The 22,147-nt window shown below is 40.1% G+C and overlaps 1 protein-coding gene across 1 annotated transcript in view; it reads right to left on the reverse strand.

Annotated features, from left to right (window-relative positions):
* LOC122815018 (kinesin-like protein KIF21A) overlaps positions 1 to 22,147 on the reverse strand; it is a 1,294,913-nt gene that overhangs the window by 587,818 nt on the left and 684,948 nt on the right. Inside the window, exons 20-21 of the mRNA XM_044087270.1 lie at positions 9,340 to 9,441; positions 9,038 to 9,203 (exon numbers count right to left, since the gene is read on the reverse strand). Coding sequence (XP_043943205.1) covers positions 9,038 to 9,203; positions 9,340 to 9,441 — 268 coding nt within the window. The remainder of the gene's footprint in view (positions 1 to 9,037; positions 9,204 to 9,339; positions 9,442 to 22,147) is intronic.

Genomic DNA, 22,147 nt, shown 5'->3' on the forward strand with positions numbered 1-22,147 from the left:
CCTCCATCTTTTTAATCACCTCTTCAGCTTTAGATCCAAACAAAACATTATGCTGAACAGGAGCATCCAATAATTTAGCCTTTACTTGTTCAGGTAAATTTTGTTCCTTTAGCCATGCATGTCTTCTAATGACTGTGCCAGAGGTCGCAGCTCTACAAGAAGCCTCCAAGGCCTCAAATCCACACTGTAAAACATGCTTCCCAACTTGTTCAGTGGCATGAAATAAGTCATGTAATTCCTTATCCTCTGCACAGGCAGAAATGGAAGTAAATTTCTGTTTTAAGACAGACAAGAGAAAATGCTGATATTTAAGCATATGAAACTGACAGTTTAAAGCCCTAATGGACAAAGTAGCAGAAGTGTACACCTTTTTGCCCCATCTTTCCAAGGCTCGAGAATCCTTTTCAGTAGGAATAGGATTTTTGGCAGTAGCGGCCTTAACACCTTTAGGACCCTGAGAAATGGTTTCAGGGTCAGCAGTAGGATTCTTGTATAAAAACTGATGGGAATCAGGAACCCTGTAGTACCTATCAGGCTTAACAGTAGCAGGAGGAAAAGAATCAGGGGTTAAATTAGCCTCCGAAAAAGCATCATCCACAATATCCAAAACAGGAGGAATAGCCAGGGGTCTATGTTGGGGAAGAAGAAGAAAATCCCTCAGTCTTTTCTTGGATTCTGAATACTCCTGTCCTTCCCAGTGAAAATGTTCCCTCATTTCATGCAGAGTTTCCCCAAAAGAAAAATCCTCAGGAGGAGAAGCTGAAGGAATGGATTCTTCTGCATCAGAATCCTCATAAGGAGGAAAAGAATATTCCTGATCAGAAGAAGAAACTGAGGAAACAGAAGCCTGATCAGAGGAATCATAATAAACATCCTGCCTTGGCCTTTTGTCTGGAGGGGGATGAGAACCCCTAATCATTGTAAGTAAACCCTCCGCCATCTTGAGTAACTGTTTCTGTGACTTGGGAGCCGGTTCAGAAGAGGCCTGTGTTGAAGCCTTTGATTTAGAAGGAGTCTTTGCCTTTGGCTTTGCCTTTACTTGAAGCTGAGTAGGCCTGAAAACCCCTTCGGAAGGCGGTACCTGCACAGCGGCTCCGGACCCATCCAAAGGAGCGTTGTCCGAAGGTCCTGCAACAGAGATATTTAAAGGCCTGGTTGGCTCCTCATGAGAGTCCGTTTCGGCCGTCGGTTCTGAAATGGCCGATGACAGGGGCTGCAAAAGCGCCTCACTGACGATGGCCGAACCTGAAGCTGGCTCCACATGTGCGCTATCATCAGATTTGGACCTTGGAGGCCTGTCTTTATCCTTCCGACGCTTGTGAACTCCGGTAGATGGAAGCGTATCCGACGACATTTTGTAGTTAAAGCGTCTACCGAAGTAATGAAAAGCAAAATCGTACCTTCGCTTAATTGTACGTTGATTGAATCTAGCACAAAACCGACAACTAGCTACGTCGTGGTCAGGGCCCAAGCAAGGAATACAGTAAGAATGAAAATCCTTATGAGGTATTTGGTTCCCACATGAAATACAATTATTAACTTTTTCTGACATCGGAGTGGAGCAAGAAAAAAGTTTCCCCAACGGGGTACTTAGCTTTGAGTGGAGAAGTAAGTCTTTGGACCGAAGTACGTAGAAATATTCATCAGGAGTCAACCGACTGGCACTTGTGAACTGCTATCACCGCACGGCAAGAAAGACTGGAGAAGATGGCGTCGGCTGTCAGCTTTATACTCTTGGCGCTCTGACGTCAAGGAGCAGGGTTGAACAGCCGACGCCGGACCCAGACTTTGGGATTCTGGCCGACCGAGGGCTGCCTGCCAGCAGGGGAGAACCCTACAGTCATGACTGCACCAGTGAAACACGATGAACATCCCCTTACCCCCCCCTTATAATGCACCAAATAATCAACAATCATATAGGCACTGCATATCAACACTCCATCTACATGATGTGAGTGTGGAATCCACAGCCTTCAGCACCAAAGGCAATTTATACTACTAACGCTGCTTTCACATTCTACAACACAGTGTGCCATTTGATAAACAAAAAACAGCTAGTTGCACACTGAAAACATTTACACTTGTTACAGCGTGTTAAATTTGTAGTTTTGAACATTTTTCCAGTAAGTAATGAAACAAAATGTATGACCCAATAATGACAAACCTGCCCATTTCAGAACATTTTAACCGTAAAAGGATTCTCAAACAGTATCAGTGAATAAGCACATTCTCTGCAGAAGTAAACATCATCTGAATAATTATACATTAGAGAGATTTGTAACTAATGAAGATGCTATTACTGGCAAAGAACTTTACATTACACTTTTCCATCTACAAATTCAGTGCTTGCTGCCCTTGAATTAATTGCATAGGCTGCATTAAAGAAAAAGTGGTACACTGATAATATTGCAACAGAGAATGACTGAGAAACAGACAAATTCATAGTAACTAGGCATCTTAAACAAAGGATGGCACACTAAGGAATGCAGAACCCCTATCCCCTCTCAAAATGCAACCAATAAATCAGCAACTAGGACATTACATACCATGCCTCCTTAACTCTCAACATCTTAGCACAAGAAATCTGAACGAAGCCTAAAATAAAGGGGCGGTCAAATGTCCCCAAACAGGGACAGATTTTATAAATATTGCTCTTATAGACTTAGAAAGTTGCTAGAATAACAGCATTTGTCTTAGCATGCATTTTCTGAAGGAAATGAGGGCTGAAAATCAAATGCATTATTGACTGACATTTCACCTCAGTGATTTATCAGATCAAATATTTTAGATGGACAAGACAAAAAATGTGAGGCAAAATCTGGGAACTGTATAACATTACGGACAATGGAGATCTATGTCTCATCAATGGATACATGGGCTTCGGGGAGAAGGAAATTGACCAGGGGTGTTAGCTGTAAGAAAAAAGTGATAGTTGTTGGCGGGTAAAGTTTGTGTGTGTGTGGGGGGGGGCAAATAATAGGTTGAGAGCTCTGATCTTCAATAATACAATGCCCCACTCATTGTAAGATTCATCAAAAAAGGAAATCTTAAATCACAGCCATTTTTTTCACCTGCAGCAATCCATGATGAAATAGGCAACAGAAAAAGCAATTATTTTATAAGCTAAATCTTATCCAAATCTTTAAAAAGAACAGCAGAAGACATCATTTATTCACATTTCTTTTAGCTAAGCTTTATAGGGAAATTTTGTTTGACAAGATTCTTCAGTGAATTAGTCAGCAGAAAAATAAGCAATTATTTTATAAGCTAAACCCTATCCAAATCTTAAGAAAAACAATAGTAGCAGATGTAATTCAATCAACATTATTATCCTGATTTCTTATAGTAAAACTTTCTTTCATCTATATATCACCTGTTAACTTGCTTACATCATAATCAATGCACAGAGGAGTACAAAGCTGTTCTGCATCTCAGTGAGAAAACTATATGGTGACTATGTACTTTAATCAATCTTATACAGTGTTACCTTTTTCTTTACTCATCTAAAACCTAGGAGTTGAAGTCATTAGAATTCACTGCAAATAGACCCTGTTTAAGATATATAAGTAACTTTTTGAGGCAAAAATTACATAACCATTTTTCCCAGAAGGACTTCTGAGGTAGTGGGGTTCCCTGAGTCTATAGTCCCTGCCACATTTTGAAAGTTTATACAACCTGATCATAAGGGACTATCCTTTTAGACAAACCTTATTAATTTCACCAGCACATCACCAGCAATTCTTTATTCAAAACAGCGATCTGGATCCATGAAGGTGAATTGTCGAGGTACCAGATCGCTGTTTTGAATAAAGAACTGCTGGTGATGTGCTGGTGAAATTGTGTTTTCTAATTTTCTTTGCTGTTGGTGGTTTTCTTTTTTTTAAAACCTTATTAATAGCTGCTATTTCCAAACATACAAACTCAGAAATACACTCACACACACTTTCTCTCGCACACAGAAGCCCAGTGTAAACTACACAGACACACTCATGCACTTACCCTCTTTTTAATCTGAAAAGCCCACACGCGTACACATGGCGTTAACCCTTCTGCTTGTTTATTGCTGTTGCAACTGTAGAACGTGTTTGCAGCCATGTTGGCGTGCGTGGACGTGAGTCACATGACGCATGTATGTTCCTTCTTAAAGGAGAAGACTCCACTACCTATTCCACTACCACGGAGTGAAGATTTTTTTTGTTAGTTCAAGTCCTGGCCAACCTGGAAAGTATATAAGTGTGGGGGGGGGGGGCGCTCTCTGCCCTCTACTCTCCCTATGATTCTGGCGCCCTATTTATTTTAATTAATTTACTTTCTTATTATGCGTTTGCATAATAAGAATATTAAAATAAATAAACACAAATTGCGCCCTTTACGAGGCCTTCTTGTACAGCGCCCTAGGCGATCGCCTAGTTCGCCTATGCCTAAGGCCGGCCATGACTACTGTGAGAACAATCTCCCGAATTCTCCATATGTCTGGGTTATGGGGTAAGGGTTGCACGACGGAAGCCTTTTCTTACACAGAAAAACATCCATGTCAGACTAAAGTTTGCAAAACAATACATCAAATCTCCCAAAAGCATGTGGGAAAATGTGTTATGTTCTGATGAGACCAAGGTTTAACTTTTTGGCCACAATTCCAAAAGGTACATTTAGTGAAAAAACAACACTTCGCATCACCAAAAAAACACCATCCCCACAGTGAAGCATGGTGGTGACAGTATCATGCTTTGGGGTTGCTTTTGTTCAGCTGGAACTGGGGCTTTAGTCAAGGTGGAAGGACTTATGAACAGTTCCAAATACCAGTCACTTTTGGCCCAAAACCTTAGGCATCTGCTAGAAGGCTGAAGAGGACTTTCACCTTTCAACATGACAATGACCCTGAGCATACATCCAAATCAACAAAAGAATGGATTCACCAAAAGAAAATTAAAGTTTTGGAATTGCGCAGCCACAGCCCAGACCTAAATCCAATAGAAAATCTGTGGGGGTGACCTGAAGAGGGCTGTGCACAAGAGATGCCCTAGCAGTCTGACAGATTTGGAGTGCTTCTGTTAGGAAGAGTGGGCAAATATTGCCAAGTCAAGATGTGCCATGCTGATAAGACTTCTACCCAAGAAGACTGAATGCTGCATTTAAATCAAAAGGCTCTTCAACAAAGTATTAGTTTAAGGGTGTGCACACTTATGCAACCAACTTATTGTATTTTTTCCCCCTAACAGATTTGTTTTTAAATTGAATTGTACAGGTTATAGGTCACATAAAAGGTGGGAAAAGTTTTGAAATGATTGTTTTGTGGTCTCCTTTTTTTATATCACAAAAAGCTGGCATTTTAACAGGGATGTGTAATTTTTTTATATCCACTGTATAACATTGGGTAAGTTAAAACCCTTGGACAAAAAATAATGGATTTACAAAAGGGGTATGTATAGAACTAAAATATATTATTTTATAGTATCAGAAGGTTTAGTTATAAGAGAATTGGAGGTAGTTGAACAGAATTTTCTGATTATCTCTCACGATGGGTAGAGATAAAGGAAAACAAGGAATAAATAAAAATAGGCAAATGACCAGAAAGGATAAATGAGAAAGCATAGAATGGAGAAGGAAAGAAATTAGTAATAGTTATGGAAAGATCATATTACTTTGAGAACATTTTATAAAAACTGGTCTGAATGGTTGATGATATTTAAGAAAAAATATAAAAAATATTTTTTTTATAGGGGCAATATGATGCGAGAAAAGTAGTGAAAGAAAATATGAAAGAACATATATGATGATTTGAATGATTTAGAACATAATGATAGCAAGTACTTTGACAAAGAAAAACAATATGAAAGAAATCAAGAAAAATACATGTTAGAATAATAAAATAATTAAAAATATAAAAGGAGAACTAGAAAGAACTCAGGAAAAGATTATGCGTAGTGTGCAGTATGTACTAGACATGTTTGCAGAAAAAAATAAGGTAGTGAAAAACATGGAAAGTAAAACAAGTCAACAGAAAAAGAGAAAAAAAGTGTTGGAAAAGGAGATGTCTTTAATTAAGCTAGATAAAGTATTAGGACAAGTAAATATAGATTCGGCTGCAGGACCAGATTCAATAGGTTATGAAATATACAAAAATTTAAGAAATGTCAAAAAAATATTTTTTAAAGATTTTGAATGAAAGGTTAAATTAAGGTTTTGTGTATAAAGAATTATGCAGTGGAATACTCAAATTCAGATAGAATAAGGAAGACAGAAGACAATTAAAAATGGAAACCAATAGTATTAATACTGATTATTAAGATTTTTATGAAAAAAATACAAAAGAGATTTGAAACTAAAATGTTAAATATAATGTAGTACAATATAAAGAAGAATGGCAGTCAAGAATTATTAATGACAGTCAGAGAAACTGTGAATGATATTATGAATAGAAAAGGAGAAACAAAAATTGTGATAGGGGACCTTAATCAGGCATTTGATACAACTGGACATGAAATCTTATGGGTAATAATAAAAGATTATAATAGAAGTGAGATTTTTAAATGGTTGGTAAAGCCAAGAGGTACCTATGAAGAACAGTGTAAGACATGGATGTTCAATGAGTTGTATACTCTTTGCATTAGTTATGAATGTGATACTATATGAAATAAACTGCAAAATGAAGGAGGTCGGGCATATAACACCTGAAAGGTTAACAATTCCAGTTCTGTTAACATATGCAGATGACATTATAATAATTGCAAAAAGCAAAATATGGATAAAAAAGTAACTTATAGGGACAGTTTTAAATAAAGAGAAAAGTAAATGTTTAGGTGATGTAGTAAAGATAGGGGGTATATATTTTACAATGAATGAAATTTCTGTGTTAGGTATAACATTTGGGAATAAAGGTTGCAAGTGGACTCAGTTGGGAAAAACAATATAAGAAATGAAACAAGCCTGTCTTTTCTAGAGCAGATATAAATCACCATACAGAAAAAGGCTTATTTGATAAATTCAGTACTGATGGGAAAATAGTATACTTAGCAAGTATACTTATGTTGCCAACTGTATCTGAAAAGGAATTATTGTAAATATGTTTTTCATTAATATGGGATTCTAGATTAAACCCAGCAAAAAAAGAGGAGTTTTGTATGTAAATAAAGAGGAAGGAGGTTTAGTGTTAATTAACTCAGTGGTTTATATACTGCTCAATTACATTTTTTACAAAGTGTGAAAGTGGATAAATGAAAAAGATCAGAGATTAGTAGTAAAACTGTATAAAAATAAATATGATAAATTCTGGGGTATGGTAAAAAAAAGTGAGAGAGAAAAAAACTGTATAAATAAAGAAATAAAATGCTACCAAGAAAAATATTTTTGTGGAAAATAAAAATTGATGTATAGAAAAAGAAAAGCAAGGTATAAGAATGCAATGCTAAAACACTATGTAAAACCATGGGAAAATCTAACAGAAGAAAAAAATAAAGCTATAAAAATAAGGTGCAAATGGTGCAATCAAAAAGTACAATGTTAAGATTTTTTTTTTTGTGGAGACTGGTAACAGATAATTTACCAGTAAAAAGAAATATACCACATAAAAAAGAAAAGTGAAAAAGTGAGGTTTACTTTGTCAAGAAGAAACTATGAAGCATGTGTTTTTGAAATGTAAAATAGTAAAAATGTTACGGGGAAAACTAAGTAAAGATTTATTTTTTTAAATATAAAAGAAGTGGATAAAATAAACATGGATATGACTGAGTATGGCTATTATAAGAACAGAAGTAAAGAATATGTTAAAAGAATAGATAAAAATTTTATATGTTACATGGAATGAAAGAAGAATAAATGAAATTATGTTTAATGGTAAATGGATTTAGGAAGAATATTAAGTAAAATCAGATGGTGGTTACAGAAAAAAGTGTGGGGGGTCTAATAGGGATGAAAATGTGGTAAGATTGCAAAGGAAGTTTTGAATATGTGTAAATAGATTTATATATCTATACATTTGTAAACATATTATAAATAACAGTTCTTTTTATTTATAAATAAAGAACCCCTATTCTTTTCGATATGTGCTGTGGGATCTTTTACATCTACCTGATACACCACCAACTTAAGCAGATGGGGCCTAAGTTTAACATCTGATCTGAAGGAAGGCATACTCAGGAGTACAGTACCCCTTTATGCTGCACTGTAGTGTCATCAAGCAATTGACCTGGTGTGGGAATAAATCCACAGCCATCTGCACCAAAGGCGAGTTTACATCTGTTGCACCACTGACACTAAATAATTACTGGATGCACAGTAAAGTTGTCTCTCTCTGCATTTGGTGGAAAAGACATGAAAAGGTTGGTTTACTTCCTGTTTTGTAGCATTCTTCTCTAACACTGATGGGAAGAAACAATTAAACAAAATGAATGAATCTTAACACTGAAACTCTTGAAAAGTCATGGAGATCTCACACTGCTGCTGTGAAGAGTGGAAACGAGAAGATATTTCTGGCTACAGTTCATGTAAGATGCACTTTTTTCTTTTAGTCATACCGTTTTAGTACTGCTGTTGATAAATTGGTCTGCTAAGCAACAAAACAGATCTAGCAAAGTTTATTACAAGCAAGCTATCATCATGATTTGAGATAGATGATATATGCTGGGAAGAAAAGACTGTAAACCCTTTACCCTTCTTTTTAGACTGGGGTTATCACTATCACTACCATTTTTCACATAAATGCAGTATGCGTCTCTCCTCAAGGAAGATATCTCTCTACTACAGATATAGGTAATATTCTCTTATAGTGCAAATTAGCAGCTATAGGGTACACTGTTGATATACAAATTTTCAAGAAGTGTAGTACTCATTTTTCTACAGAATAAAAATTGGTCTTAAAGATCCTTATTTTTTAATTAGGTTCAAAGATATTTCAAAAGTGCATTGGCTTAAGAACACTTAAATGCAGCATCTATTCAAACAAGAAACTACACTACATTGTGTGTATAGCATGCATAATTTAAACCACCCATATGCCAATGCAGTAATATAAAGCACTTTTTTTTTTTTTTTTTTTTACCTTGTAGGGCATTACCGAGCAGGGCATCTAGCTCTGGATTTACTTCAGCCTTCTCTTTCAACATGTGGAACAACAGTTGGTTCTGAGTGGCACTAGTAATTTCAGTTTGCTTTAACCTCCCTTCAAGGACTTTAACTTGAGCCTCTTTCTGGGCTGACTGGAGACCCTGTTTTCAAATAAAAGCAGAATGCTCTCATCTCCAGTTTTCACAATTGTGTACAAAGAGTATACTACATTAGAAAACCACAAATGGAAGATGCTAGAACTGGTTTCACAAAAAAGTACATCATTCATTAGATTACCTTATTTATGACCATGGAAAGGAAATGTCCAAGAAGGTATCGAGCTTCTGTTAATGTGCAGGAGCTGATCACTGCAGATACATCTACTGCATCACCATCCTCCTTTAAAAAAGGACAAATAAATACATTAACAGATGTATAATAATTGCCCTGCGACAGTTAAACGTATTCTACTTTACAAGTACAGGAGTGATCTGGTTGCATGCTTCTAATTCAAATTACACTTGTATTACAAGTTACAGCAACAGCCTGAAATGAGCCTACCACACAATGTCTCCAATGGTACAACAGTCTTGGAAAAGTGAATTCACACGTTCAAAAGAAATAGCATAATGGCTCAGATTACCCTTTCTAGATTCATTCCAAGAATCATGCATTATGTTGCATCAAGCTAAAATGTGTTACACAGCCTCCTTATTTCTACAGAATAGCCACCATCCCTCCTCACCCTGTCCAAAAATAAGAAAGAAACCCTTGTTACACTCACATTAAAAAATATGCTTACCTTCAGTCCAATAGTCCACAATGCCCTGGCTGATTCCCTTGTTATTAATCCAGTTCGTTGGGTTCAGTTAAGCAAAAATAAATACTTTTTTCGACTGCAAAACTCTCTACTGCATTGTACCACCATACAACTAGAAGGCTGATGTTAATTTTAAAAATAACCGCAGTTCTGTCTGGGCTTGTTTGTAGTTCCTTCCAAGCTTTCTCCAATCATGTACCACGTTTTCATGCATGGACACCCGCAACAGTAAGAAACAAAGCGCTTACTTCAGATCCAGGTCATGATCAAATGGGGATCTAGGCAGGGTAATGAATCAGGCAGACATGGCACGCACGCGTACATATATATATATATATATATATATATATATATATATATATATATATACACACACACACACACACACACACACACACACACACACACACACACACAAAGCATCCCCCCACCCGCAGCCATTCTAGTGTCCCATTACTTGGCTATTTCTCCCCAGTTACCTTAAACACATTGTTCAAACCTCTCAGTGTACATACTATTTTCTTCTTTACTTCTACAATGATTACAGACATCTGCATTTAGTTTAAAACTTTTAATTTAAATTTTACAGCACAAACACTAATAAACATTTTTTAAACAAAATACAGTGTCACAATGAAAACAGACTTAATAATAAACTTCTCTGCCCTTAAAACTCACATTCACTGAAATGGTACTGAAACCCACATTCAAAGAAAATGCATCTGGCCAGTGGCAGATTAAATTTAGTTTTGGGTTGTTTCAAACCATAGGCCCTTTGCAAACATTTTTAGGGCCATACATACATGCATGTGTTCTATGATTCACATTCCTGATTGTATTAAATAATAGTTCTTGTATAATACATCACCACTTGTTAGAGTACATTTTAAATTTGTAGTTTTGAACATTTTCCAGTAAGCAATGAAACAAAAAATATGAACCAATAATGACAAAACCGCCCATTTCAGAACATTTCACCAAAAAAGTCCACTCAAACTTCTGTCATTACAGCCACCAATACAAGTCTTAAATAGATTCATAGATACAAAAACAACTCTGGGGAATCACTATTTACCCATGAAATAGCAAAAATGTGGAACAACCTTCCCCCTGACTTCAGACTACAAAACTCCACACCCTTCTTCAAAAGCCTACTTAAAACATACCTCTTCACCAACCATCTGTGTAACTGTAACTGACCTCCTGAAGCCTCGTCCACTCATTATTTCTACACCCCATCTGTCCTGGACAACATCCATATATGAGCAATAACCTATATACGATGTACTGACGTGTGTGTGTGTGTGTGTGTGTGTGTGTGTGTGTGTGTGTGTGTGTGTGTGTGTGTGTGTGTGTGTGTGTGTGTGTATATATATATATATGAGCTGGAAGTTGTGACTCTGTGGGGGTAGTTCACTTAATTGTTATTCAGTTTCTGCCTTATATAAGTGGTACAGTTTGAATTACTTTCGGCTTAAACTGTGAGCTTTGGCCAGCTAAGACCTGCATGCAATCAACTGAACGTATAAGTGAAGTTAAGTAAATCTTTATCTGCACTTTTTTCAAATAATACACAATTTAAATTAATTTGTTTGTGTTGCATTGAGCAATATCTAGCTGGAAGTTGACTGTTTTTTCAGTAGGTCCCTACCCACCCTCTTTTTTTTTGTTTTGGTGTTAATCTTGGTGGCTTTGAAACTGCCCGCCCCTCTTGTAAATTTGCACTTGGATACTCCTCCTGGGCCCATCTCATTTGCTCACTCAAAAAAAAAAAATAAATAAATAAATTGTTCTTTGCTTTTGCGTCATCTTAAAAGTATTCAATTGTATTTATTACTGCTTGGTGTAACTCATTTCTAGGCCTTTAGTTTAAGCAGATGGGCTTCAGACCAGTTGTTTTACATTAAGGTTTGTAGTCTGCACTGTAGTGGCAGAACAGGTAGCTTACATCCTTCTAAGTTGGGAACTGCTGATTGAGGGCTCAGTGTCTGTTATTCTAAAAGTGTATTAGTTCTGGTTTAAGCACTTGGGCTTCAGGCCAGTTATTTTACATTAAGAGGGTTCGTGGTCTGCACTCTTGTGGGAGGAGAGGCTGGACTCTGCCCTTCTGAGCTGGGAATTTCTGGTTAAAGGCTTATAGTGCCGGGAGAGGCTGGACTCTGCCCTTCTGAGCTGGGAATTTCTGGTTAAAGGCTTATAGTGCCTGCATATCTGAACTGTTTCTTACTGAAATTGGTACACCTTGTTTGCTGTAGTATAGACTAGATCCAGGCCTGCTGAATCTAGCTTTGTTTGTATGCTTGTGTTTGTTTGCTTGTTATTTCTCTGAAACGCTAATTCCACCTAAAACACAGCTTTTCAGTGCTTCTGTGAATCCTTAGTGATATCTGCATTGCTTACAACATAAAACAATTCCTTGTTTTCCCACCTTTCTGAACTAGTCTAGTCCAGTTTTCAGGCTTTGCTGAATCCAGGACTGTGGTAAAGGTTCCTGTGTTGCCCATATCATACTTGGATAGTTAGGTGGTTTCCTTGTTCACTGTGAGAGAGGGAACTCTGAGCAGCCTATCTGTCCCTGTAAGAGTGGTCCCAGCCCAGCAACTTGTAGCTCATTGGCCATTTTGGGCTAATTTCTATCCTTTTTGATCTCCCTGGTATAAAAACCACTTAGTGCAGTTTTGCGCTTGTATACAGCTCAGCAAGCTCGTTGTGGTGCCCTGCAGAGTCCTACAAGTGACCGAGAGACAAAAGAGAGACTTTAGACTTGATTAAGTATTGTTTTTGCTTGTTGTTTCCCTGAAACGCTAATTCCGCCTAAAATGTGGCTTTTCAGCGCTTCTGTGGATCCCTAGTGATATCTGCATTGCTTACTGTACTTATATCTTTGTTGCACTTCAAAAAAAGTTGCTGTTTGTAGTTTTTGCATTTAAGTTACCTGTAACATAGTCGCAGGCTACACACTCAAGTGCGCTAGCCTCCTCTGTGTATTTAAAGTAATTTAAGCTCTGCATTTCTGTTGTTTCTGAAAAAAAACCCCACAAAAATCCCTTGTTTTCCCGCCTTTCTTAACTAGTCTAGTCCAGTTTTCAGGCTTTGCTGAATCCAGGACTGTGGTAAAGGTTCCTGTGTTGCCCATATCATACTTGGATAATTAGGTGGCTTCCTTGTTCACTGTGAGAGAGGGAACTCTGAGCAGCCTATCTGTCCCTGAAGGAGTGGTCCCAGCCCAGCAACTTGTCGCTCATTCACCATTTTGGGCTAATTTCTATCCTTTTTGATCTCCCTGGTATAAAATCTGCTTAGCGCGGGTTTGCGCAGCGCTGTTTAGCTGCGGTTAAACTATTCCAGGCTCCACAAAGTCTGCACTTCAGTTTTTCCCTTGAAACTTGAAACACTTCAACCCAGCACTAGACATAAGGTAATTTAAGACCGGCACTTACTAAAACTCACTAAAAGTAGCACTAGCTTACAGCTTGCACTTCAGCCCTATACTCAGGAAGTATAAGCCTCTTTACTCATCCAATCAGCAATACAGTCCCAACCATCTATTCAGGCATGTTCAAGGGACAACTTCAGGTGTGCTCTCCGGTCCAACTGGTGAATCTGGGCATCCTGAGGCAATGTTAAAATTGCCTCATGTACACAGACAACCCCCTCCTCCTCCCAACCAACACAAACATATGTGAGAGATGCAGCTACACAGCCAAACTGGAGGCTAAGCTCTCTCAACCCACGACTGGATCAACCAGTCACAAGAAGAAGGGCAACACTAGCACCACATTACCAGACTCACATAGACCAGCCATAGCTGCACCAGAAAACAACTCTCAGAAACACGCAAAAAGATACTCGGAGGCTCTAAATAAGAACCTGCCTAAACAACAGAGACCTCCTAAGCACACACCCAAGCAACCCCCACCCCACCCCTCTCCAAAGCTAAGAATACAGCATCCATCGGACCAGATGACATCCCAGGCTGTGTACTACATGAACTACAAAATGAACTGGCACCTCACCTAAGTGTCATGTTTAATCATAGCCTTACCTCAGGCTTCCTGCCCACTGAGTGGCGCACAGCTACAGTTATCCCGCTCCAAAAGGGAGGATCCACCTTGGATCCCGGGAACTACCGTCCCATCAGTCTGACAAGCCTGATTTGCAAGGGCATGGAATGCATTATCATGGAACTTATAAACAAAGACAATGGCAACCTTCAAACACTGGACCCCATCCAGTTTGGGTTTGTGAAGGGCCGATCTTGTCTCCTGAATCTGACTGACTTCTTCGAATCAGTCTCCAGAGCTGTGGACGAGGGTAAGGCAGTCCACACAGCCTATCTTGTCCTCGCCAAGGCCTTTGACACCATCCCCCACTCTGGAATCATAGATAAACTTACTAAGCTGGGCATAAATCCCTACGTCACTCGATGGGTTGCTAACTGGCTTACTGACAGAACCCAGACAGTAAAAGTAGCCGACTCCAAATCCAGCTCCAGACAAGTGGAGTACCTCAGGGTTCAGTCCTGGGACCACTCTTGTTTGGCATCTACTTCTCTGAAGCACAGGCCAACACTAAGGGACCCTGGCTAACAAAGTTTGCAGATGACTGCAAACTGGGAGCCATTATTGAATCCCCAAATGATGTGGATATTCTACAAAAGGGCCTTACAGAAACAGATGCCTGGTGCCAGAGCCATGGGCTCAAGCTTAATGCCAAGAAATGTATAGTTATCCCCTTTGGAAAAAAAAACATGTACCCATGAATTACCACATAGGTGGCAGGACACTAAACATCGAAAGTGTGATGAGAGACTTAGGGACACAGGTGGACAGTGGTCACATTTTTGATAACCACATTGCCACAACAGTCAGGAAATCCTTCTATGTGGCACACCTCATCACTAAGGGCTTTTCATCCAGAAAAAAGGAGGTCATTGTCCCACTGTACTCATCCCTCATTAGACCCATTATAGAGTATAATGCCTCGTTTGGTATGTATCTCACAAGACATCTGCAACAGCTGGAAAGGCCACAGAAATACCTCACTAAAAGAATCACAGGCCTAAAGCAGATGCCATATACTGACTGTCTAAAAAAACTTCAGCTATACTCTGTGGCATATCGTCTACTCAGAGGCGATCTCTGCATAACATACAAGGCCATGTCAAACCCTGAGCTGTTGGACATGCTCCACTTAAAGAAATCCCAATCCCTCAGAGTCACATGCTCCAGGGATCTAAACCTTGTCATCAGAATGAACAAAACATGCTGGAGGGATAGGTTCCTGACCCAGAGACTCCCCATACTCTGGAATAGACTGCCCATACATATCAAGCAGAGCGCCTCATTGGCCCTCTTCAAAATGAACCTTGATAATTGGATGGGAGATAGGAAATTCACCCCGGGGATCATGTCAGTCGCCCTGCTAGACAGGGGCCTGGAGAAGTCAATATTGTGGGAAGAAATATCCAGGTAATTGTTATTGCTGGGCTTGCACAGGCCCTAGGGCTGATAGCCTAGTACCAACCTATGAACAACAGAAACCAGGTAACACATATGTCACAACGTCAGTGTGCCAAGCAAAAACCGCCCCTAAGGCTAAATAACACACCTAACACACTAGTAATCAGTGATTCTATCATCAGGCACACAGACGTCCCACTCACTAGACTGAACAAAGAGAAGGTTACCGTAAGCTGCCTGTCTGGTGCCAGAATCCACCACATAACACATGCACTCAGGTCACTCCACAACAAGTACAAATATGACTCTGTCACTGTACATGCTGGCGTAAATGACCTGAGACATACCTCCCTGGACTACATGAAAAGCGGCATGGAGGTTCTCTCTGACCATGTAGCCCAGGCTGGTATGACCCTGACTAGCATCCTGCCCTCACCCAAAATTATGCCAGCATACGAAGAAAAAATGATCAGTTTCAACAATTGGTTAAACTACTGGTGTCATTCAAAGGGGATCCAGTAATTGTCAGCCTGGGACGACATGCCTGACAAGCCACGTTGCTTTGCCAGAGACGGCTTGCACCTGTCGACCTTGGGCTTTCGAATACTGGCCAAGACTCTTGCCGCCCCAATACTACCTTTTTTAGGCAAGGCTCAAAAGACAAACCCACCTCCATAAACAATAATAAACAAAAACTGAGGGTAATGCTGCTCAACACCAGAAGTCTAAACCTCAAAATGCACTCACTCAAGGCTCTCCTTAGTATGGAAGAAATCAATGTATGTGCAGTGACAGAAACCTGGTTCAAGGCTCCAGAGAGCACCCCAGCACTACCAGGCTACAACTCCTACCATACCTTTAGGTCCCAAAACCAGGACTGGAACACAAAAGGAGGGGGTGTGTCCATATTCATCAAGAACACCCACACCTCCAGGTTAGTAGCACAGCATGTGGAATCTGAGACCATCCAAGTCCAACTGACAGCAGGTAAATTGACTGTTCAATTTATAGCTTGCTACAGATCTCCCACCTTGTCTCAGGACCCTCACGCAGCATTCCTGAGAACATTAACAAGTATGAAGATTCTACCCAACACCATGCTACTGGATGACTTCAACTATCCAAACATTGACTGGGAAAACTACTCAAGCTCAAACGCCCTAGCCCAATGCTTCCTTGAGTTTATAACGCCCTTGAACAGCTGGTCACCACTCCCACAAGAGGTGACAACATACTGGACCTGGTCATCACCAACATAGGGAACCTATGTTCCACACCTGAGGTAAACTCATCATTGGTAAGATCAGATCACAAACTAATCACACTGGACATCCACATCCCGACCCCCCCCTCCCCAGTCAAGGAAATCAAGGTAAAAAACTTCTCTAAAGCCAACTTCACACTCCTCAAAACTGAGGTGGGAAGTGTCAAAGCTCCCAATCAAATGGAAAATGATGACCCATCGGCAGAATCCTTTACAAGTGCATTCTATGAACACCTTCAAGAATGCATGGACCGAGCCATCCCAAGTAAAACCAAGACCAACTCCTCAAAAAAGAGGAAGCCAGTCTGGTGGACCCCGGCCATAAATAAACTTTACAACAGGAGGAGGAAACTCCTGCAAGACAGAACAAAATCCCAAAATAAGAAGGCATCTCTGATTAACATCAGTAAACAACTGCGCTCCCTCATTAAATCAACTTTGAAAGAAAAATAGCCAATGACTCTAAGGATAACCACAAGGCCTTCGTTAACTATGTCAAGAGTCTAGGGGCAAACTCTCAGATATGCTCCGAGATAGTGCATAATGGCCATAAATACACTGAACCAACAGACATTGCCAACATCCTGGCTGACAAGTTCAGTGCAAACTTCACCCTCCCCCCTCTCCACCAAAGGGGCTAGCACCCATCCCAGAAGAATGTGGCACTCCAGATATCTCAGACACACAAGTAAAGACAGCCCTTGCAAAGGCCAAAAGCACAGCATCAATGGAACCAGATGCTATCCCAGGCTGTGTCTTACACAAGCTTCAAAATGAACTAACCCCCCATCTCAAATCAATATTCAAACTCAGCCTCGCTACAGGCTATGTATCCAAAGAATGGCGTACAGCAACAGTCGTACCACTCCACAAAGGTGGTGCCACAACTGACCCTGGGAACTATCACCCTATAAGCTTGACTAACTTGGTCTGCAAAGCCATGGAACACATTATCATGGAGCTCATTAACAGGGACATTGAGAACTTCCAGACAATGGACGCCACCCAGTTCGGCTTTGTTAAAGGCAGATCTTGCCTCCTGAACTTGGTCGACTTGTTCAAAACAGTCACCAAGGCCATAGGTGAAGGGAAGGTGGTCCACACAGCATATCTGGACCTCGCTAAGGCGTTCAACACCATCCCACACTCAGGAATCATGGACAAACTCTCCAGCTTAAATATCAACCCCCATGTCACGAGATGGGTTGCCAAGTGGCTCTCAGACAGAACCCACACGGTAAGAGTGGCAAGTGCCATGTCTGACTCTAAACCAGTCACAAGCGGAGTCCCACAGGGCTCAGTCCTGGGACCCCTCCTGTTCGGTATATATTTCTCCGAAGTACAGGCAAAGGCGGAGGGACTGTGGCTAACTAAGTTCGCAGATGACTGTAAATTGGGTGTAATAATTGACTCTCCAGCTGACACAGACATCCTGCAAAAGGGTCTCACAGAGACAAACACCTGGTGTCAAAATCACGGCCTCAAGCTAAATGCCAAAAAATGTATAGTAATCCCTTTTGGGAAAAACAAAGTACCTACAAACTACCAGATAGATGGGAATCCACTAAGTACAGAAGAAGTAATTAGGGACCTGGGTACCCAAGTAGATAGCATGCTCTCCTTTGATAACCACATAGCCAAAACGGTCAGGAAATCCTTCTATGTGGCACACCTGATCACAAAGGGTTTCTCATCCAGATCCAAGGAGGTGATTTTGCCCCTTTACTCCTCACTCATTAGGCCCATAATAGAGTACAATGCCCCATTTGGGATGTACCTCACTAGACACCTGCAACAACTAGAAAGACCACAGAAGTACCTCACTAAGAGGATTAAGGGCCTTAAACAATTACCCTATGAAGCATGACTAAAAAAGCTCCAGCTCTTCTCAGTCGCTTACCGTCTGCTCAGAGGTGACCTATGCCTGACCTATAGGGCCATGTCAAACCCTGAACTAATGGACATGCTTCACCTCAAAAAAACGAGGTCCCTCAGAACCACTCATTCTAGCAACTTGAACCTATGAACAACAATAAACAAGACATGCTGGAGGGATAGATTCCTGTCCCAGCGACTCCCCTCACACTGGAATAGAATCCCAATCCATATTCGACAGAGCTCCTCTCTGACCCTCTTCAAGAGAAATCTTGATGAGTGGATGGGTAATCGTAAGTTCTACCCTGGGATCACTTCAAGAGCCCTGTTGACAGAGGCCCAGGTTACTAATCTAATGGGGAGGCGAAAGCCATCACTCTGTGGCTAGGCTTATAAATGCCCATGGGCAGATAGCCTAGTACTTACCTATGAACCTATATGAACCTCTTATATATATATATATATATATATATATATAAAACACTCTTATATGTATATTTGCTTGAATGTATATATGGAACCTCAAACATTTATATACCCCTATTCAATTGTGAAATATCTTGCACTGCTCTACCAGGTTATCTACTCTCATCATATATTTTGTACACTTTTATTTTCAACCAAAAGGGGGAATATCCTCTTATTGTATACTAACGGCTGTAGAGTCTATAATCTGTATGCTACTACTCTGTAATGTCTCTTTTGTAAATTTTTCTTCTCTCTGTAAACTTATGGAGTTTTTCTCCCCAGGACTCCACTGAAAACGGACACTTGTTGTCCATTCAGACTATCCTGGCAAACAAATGTTAAATAAAAAATAAGTCCAATATGCACAATCTATGCAGAAGTAAATGCCATCTGAATAATTCCACATTAGAGATCTGTAATGAAGAGGTTGCTGCTAGCAAACAACCTTATATTTCAATGTTTCATTCACAAATTCAATGCCAGCTGCCCTTGAAGAACAAATTACCTATGTTACATTAAAAAAAATTGCTAAGCTGGTAATACAGTAATCTATTGATGGATGGCAAACCAACAACAGGTTCATAGTCACTAGACATCTCATCCAAAGACCCACTCAAAACTGCAGCACCCCAACTCCTCCCCCTTAAAGTACAACACAGTATCAGCAATCTATCTACATGTTGTGGGAGTAGAACCCACACCCTTCTGCATCAAAAGCAAGTATTCCACCTGTTATGCTAGGACCATTTGCTAAACAAAACAGAAGCACATCGAAAACAGACCTAGCATGAGCAGCAGTAAACCTCTCTTTTCTTGAAGCTCACAATTCCTTGAAAACACACTAAAGCTTACAATTCCTTGATAATACGCCAAAACTTTTTTTTTTTATTTTATTTTTTTTACAAGTTTGGTAGTTGGTGTAGAGGATTCAGGCTCTTGTTTCCTATAACCAAGATACAGGGATTGAGCCTGAGGAAATTTACTAACCTGCACAGCTCTCAACTGTCCAGATTTTTCTCACACACATTTGGTCTGTTCCCCATAAAATGTGTGGTAACCAATGTCTTCTTCCAAACTGCTGAACATTTTAAACAGTGCTTTGAGGAACCTATTCCTAAAGCTATGACTCAAGCTACTGCCAAAAGACCTAATCCCTCTATGTCAATCTGTCATAGCAAGTACAGGGCAAACAGGGCACTTGCACAGGCATTTTAAGGTGCCAAAAGTAAAAAGCACTTGATACAAGCTGTTGGTTAAGCCAACACAATCTAATTATCATAAGAGATAGCTTGTAAACCAACTGTCCTTTTTTTAAAAGTAAATAAAATAACAACAAACAAAACAGAAGACCGAGAGAGTTTACAAACTGGTCTGCAAGTGCAATCTCTTAAAGACAGCTCGTAAACTGTCAAAGGGTTCTTAAAATTTGATGGCACAAAAGCAGTCACTAAGCTATCAACCATTTGATCAGTTACAAATGGTTGATGTCACCAAAAAGGTGTCCTTCTTAGCGTGCCAAATTCCATTGCTGCATCTTTGACGTGCCTCATTCTAGTATGGAAAATGTTATCCTTAGAATTGTAAGCAAACTAATAAACAAATTACTCTTATTTGCAATAAAAGAACAGTTGTGTAAAATCTTACCATAACGATTGATGTCCTTCTCTTCTATATGCTGCTGTATACATAACATAAGGGAGTCTGCCTCTGGTGGACTCGTTCGTCCAGCCAGTATCCAAAAGCCTTAATGCTACTGCGAGGTACATGCTACACATACCACACAACATGTACGCCAGCCACAAAGAGATATCGGGTAAAAAGCGGACATCAGTACACACCTACCTCAGAACTGTATGCCGTCCAGCACAAACCTGAGATTCTAGTTGAGAAGCATATCAATAGGAAACTAGGCAAGCATCAAGGAGAAGGCAGGTTGGGGAATGCAATTCTGCAGCATATAGAAGAGAAGGACATCTACGGTTATGGTAATATTTTACATAACTATTCTACGTCCTTCTATTCATATGCTGCAGTATTCATAACAGAAGGTAGAATGCCAAAGCACAAGTTTGAGAGAGGTTGGGAGGAGGATTAGCTGATGCTTTTCAATAAATCCACGCAGGACTGCTCTTGCAAACCATGATGTCAAGCTTGTAGTGTTTAGTGAAAATATGGACAGAGAACCATGTAATTGCCTCCATTATGGAGCCAGTGTCCACACCTCTAAAGAATGTCCCCGAGGAAGAAACTGCTCTAGTAGAATGAGCCTTCACAGGGGAAGCAAGGGTCTTACCATTTGACAAATAAAAGGAAATGGTTTTAGAAATCCAGTTGGAAATAGTTTGCTTGGAAACTGACTTACCCAGAGCTCTTGTGTGGTAAGAGACAAACAGGCAGTCAGATTTGCAGACAGGTTTGGTTTTGTCAAGGTAGTATCTGAGCTGCCTGTGCACATCCAAGGTGTGCAATTTTCTCTCACTGTGACACGGAAGTGAAGGAAAAAGGTAGGAAGGTTAATGGACTAATTTAGGGATAACTCATTTGGGTATGAAGGAGGGGTTAAGTGCACAGGGAACCCTATCTCCATGAAAGACAGTGAAGGGAGGATTGGACATCAGGGCCTGTAACTCTGAGACCCTTCTAGCAGAGGTAATGACAACTAACATAACAATCTTTCAGGTACAAAATGCTGCAGGGAAGACGAGCTTGCTGGTTCAAAAGGTCCCAGTGTAAGCTTCTCCAGCATAAAAGTGAGATCCCAAGGAGGAGGCATTGGTTTTCTTGGTGATCTGATATGAGGGACACCTTTAAGGAACAGTTTTACCTCTAACCTGCAGGCCAAAGTTGGAATTCATCAATTCACACAGATAGGACAAGACCACTAAGACATCAACTAACAGTGGTTGTAGGCCCTTTTTATGACACCATATGGAAAATCTTTTCCATTTAGAAATATAGGATTTCCTAGTTGTGGGTTTTCAGGCCTCTTGCAGAACCTTTAGCACGTTCTCAGAAAAACGGTCTATGTAAGGGATTAAAACCTCATCACCCACAACATCAGATTCAGAGTTGACAGCTGTGGATGTACTAGGGTCCCCTTGTCCAGTGCGAGTAAATCCATCCTGTGGGGCAACTTGTGATGATTGCCCCTGGCTATGTGCAGGAGAAGGGGGGACCAGTGCTGCCTTGGCCAAAAGGGAGTCACCGACCTCTGCA

Source organism: Protopterus annectens, chromosome 11.part0 (genome assembly GCF_019279795.1).
Source record: "Protopterus annectens isolate FY-2018-M chromosome 11.part0, PAN1.0, whole genome shotgun sequence".
Taxonomy (NCBI): Eukaryota; Metazoa; Chordata; order Ceratodontiformes; family Protopteridae; genus Protopterus; species Protopterus annectens.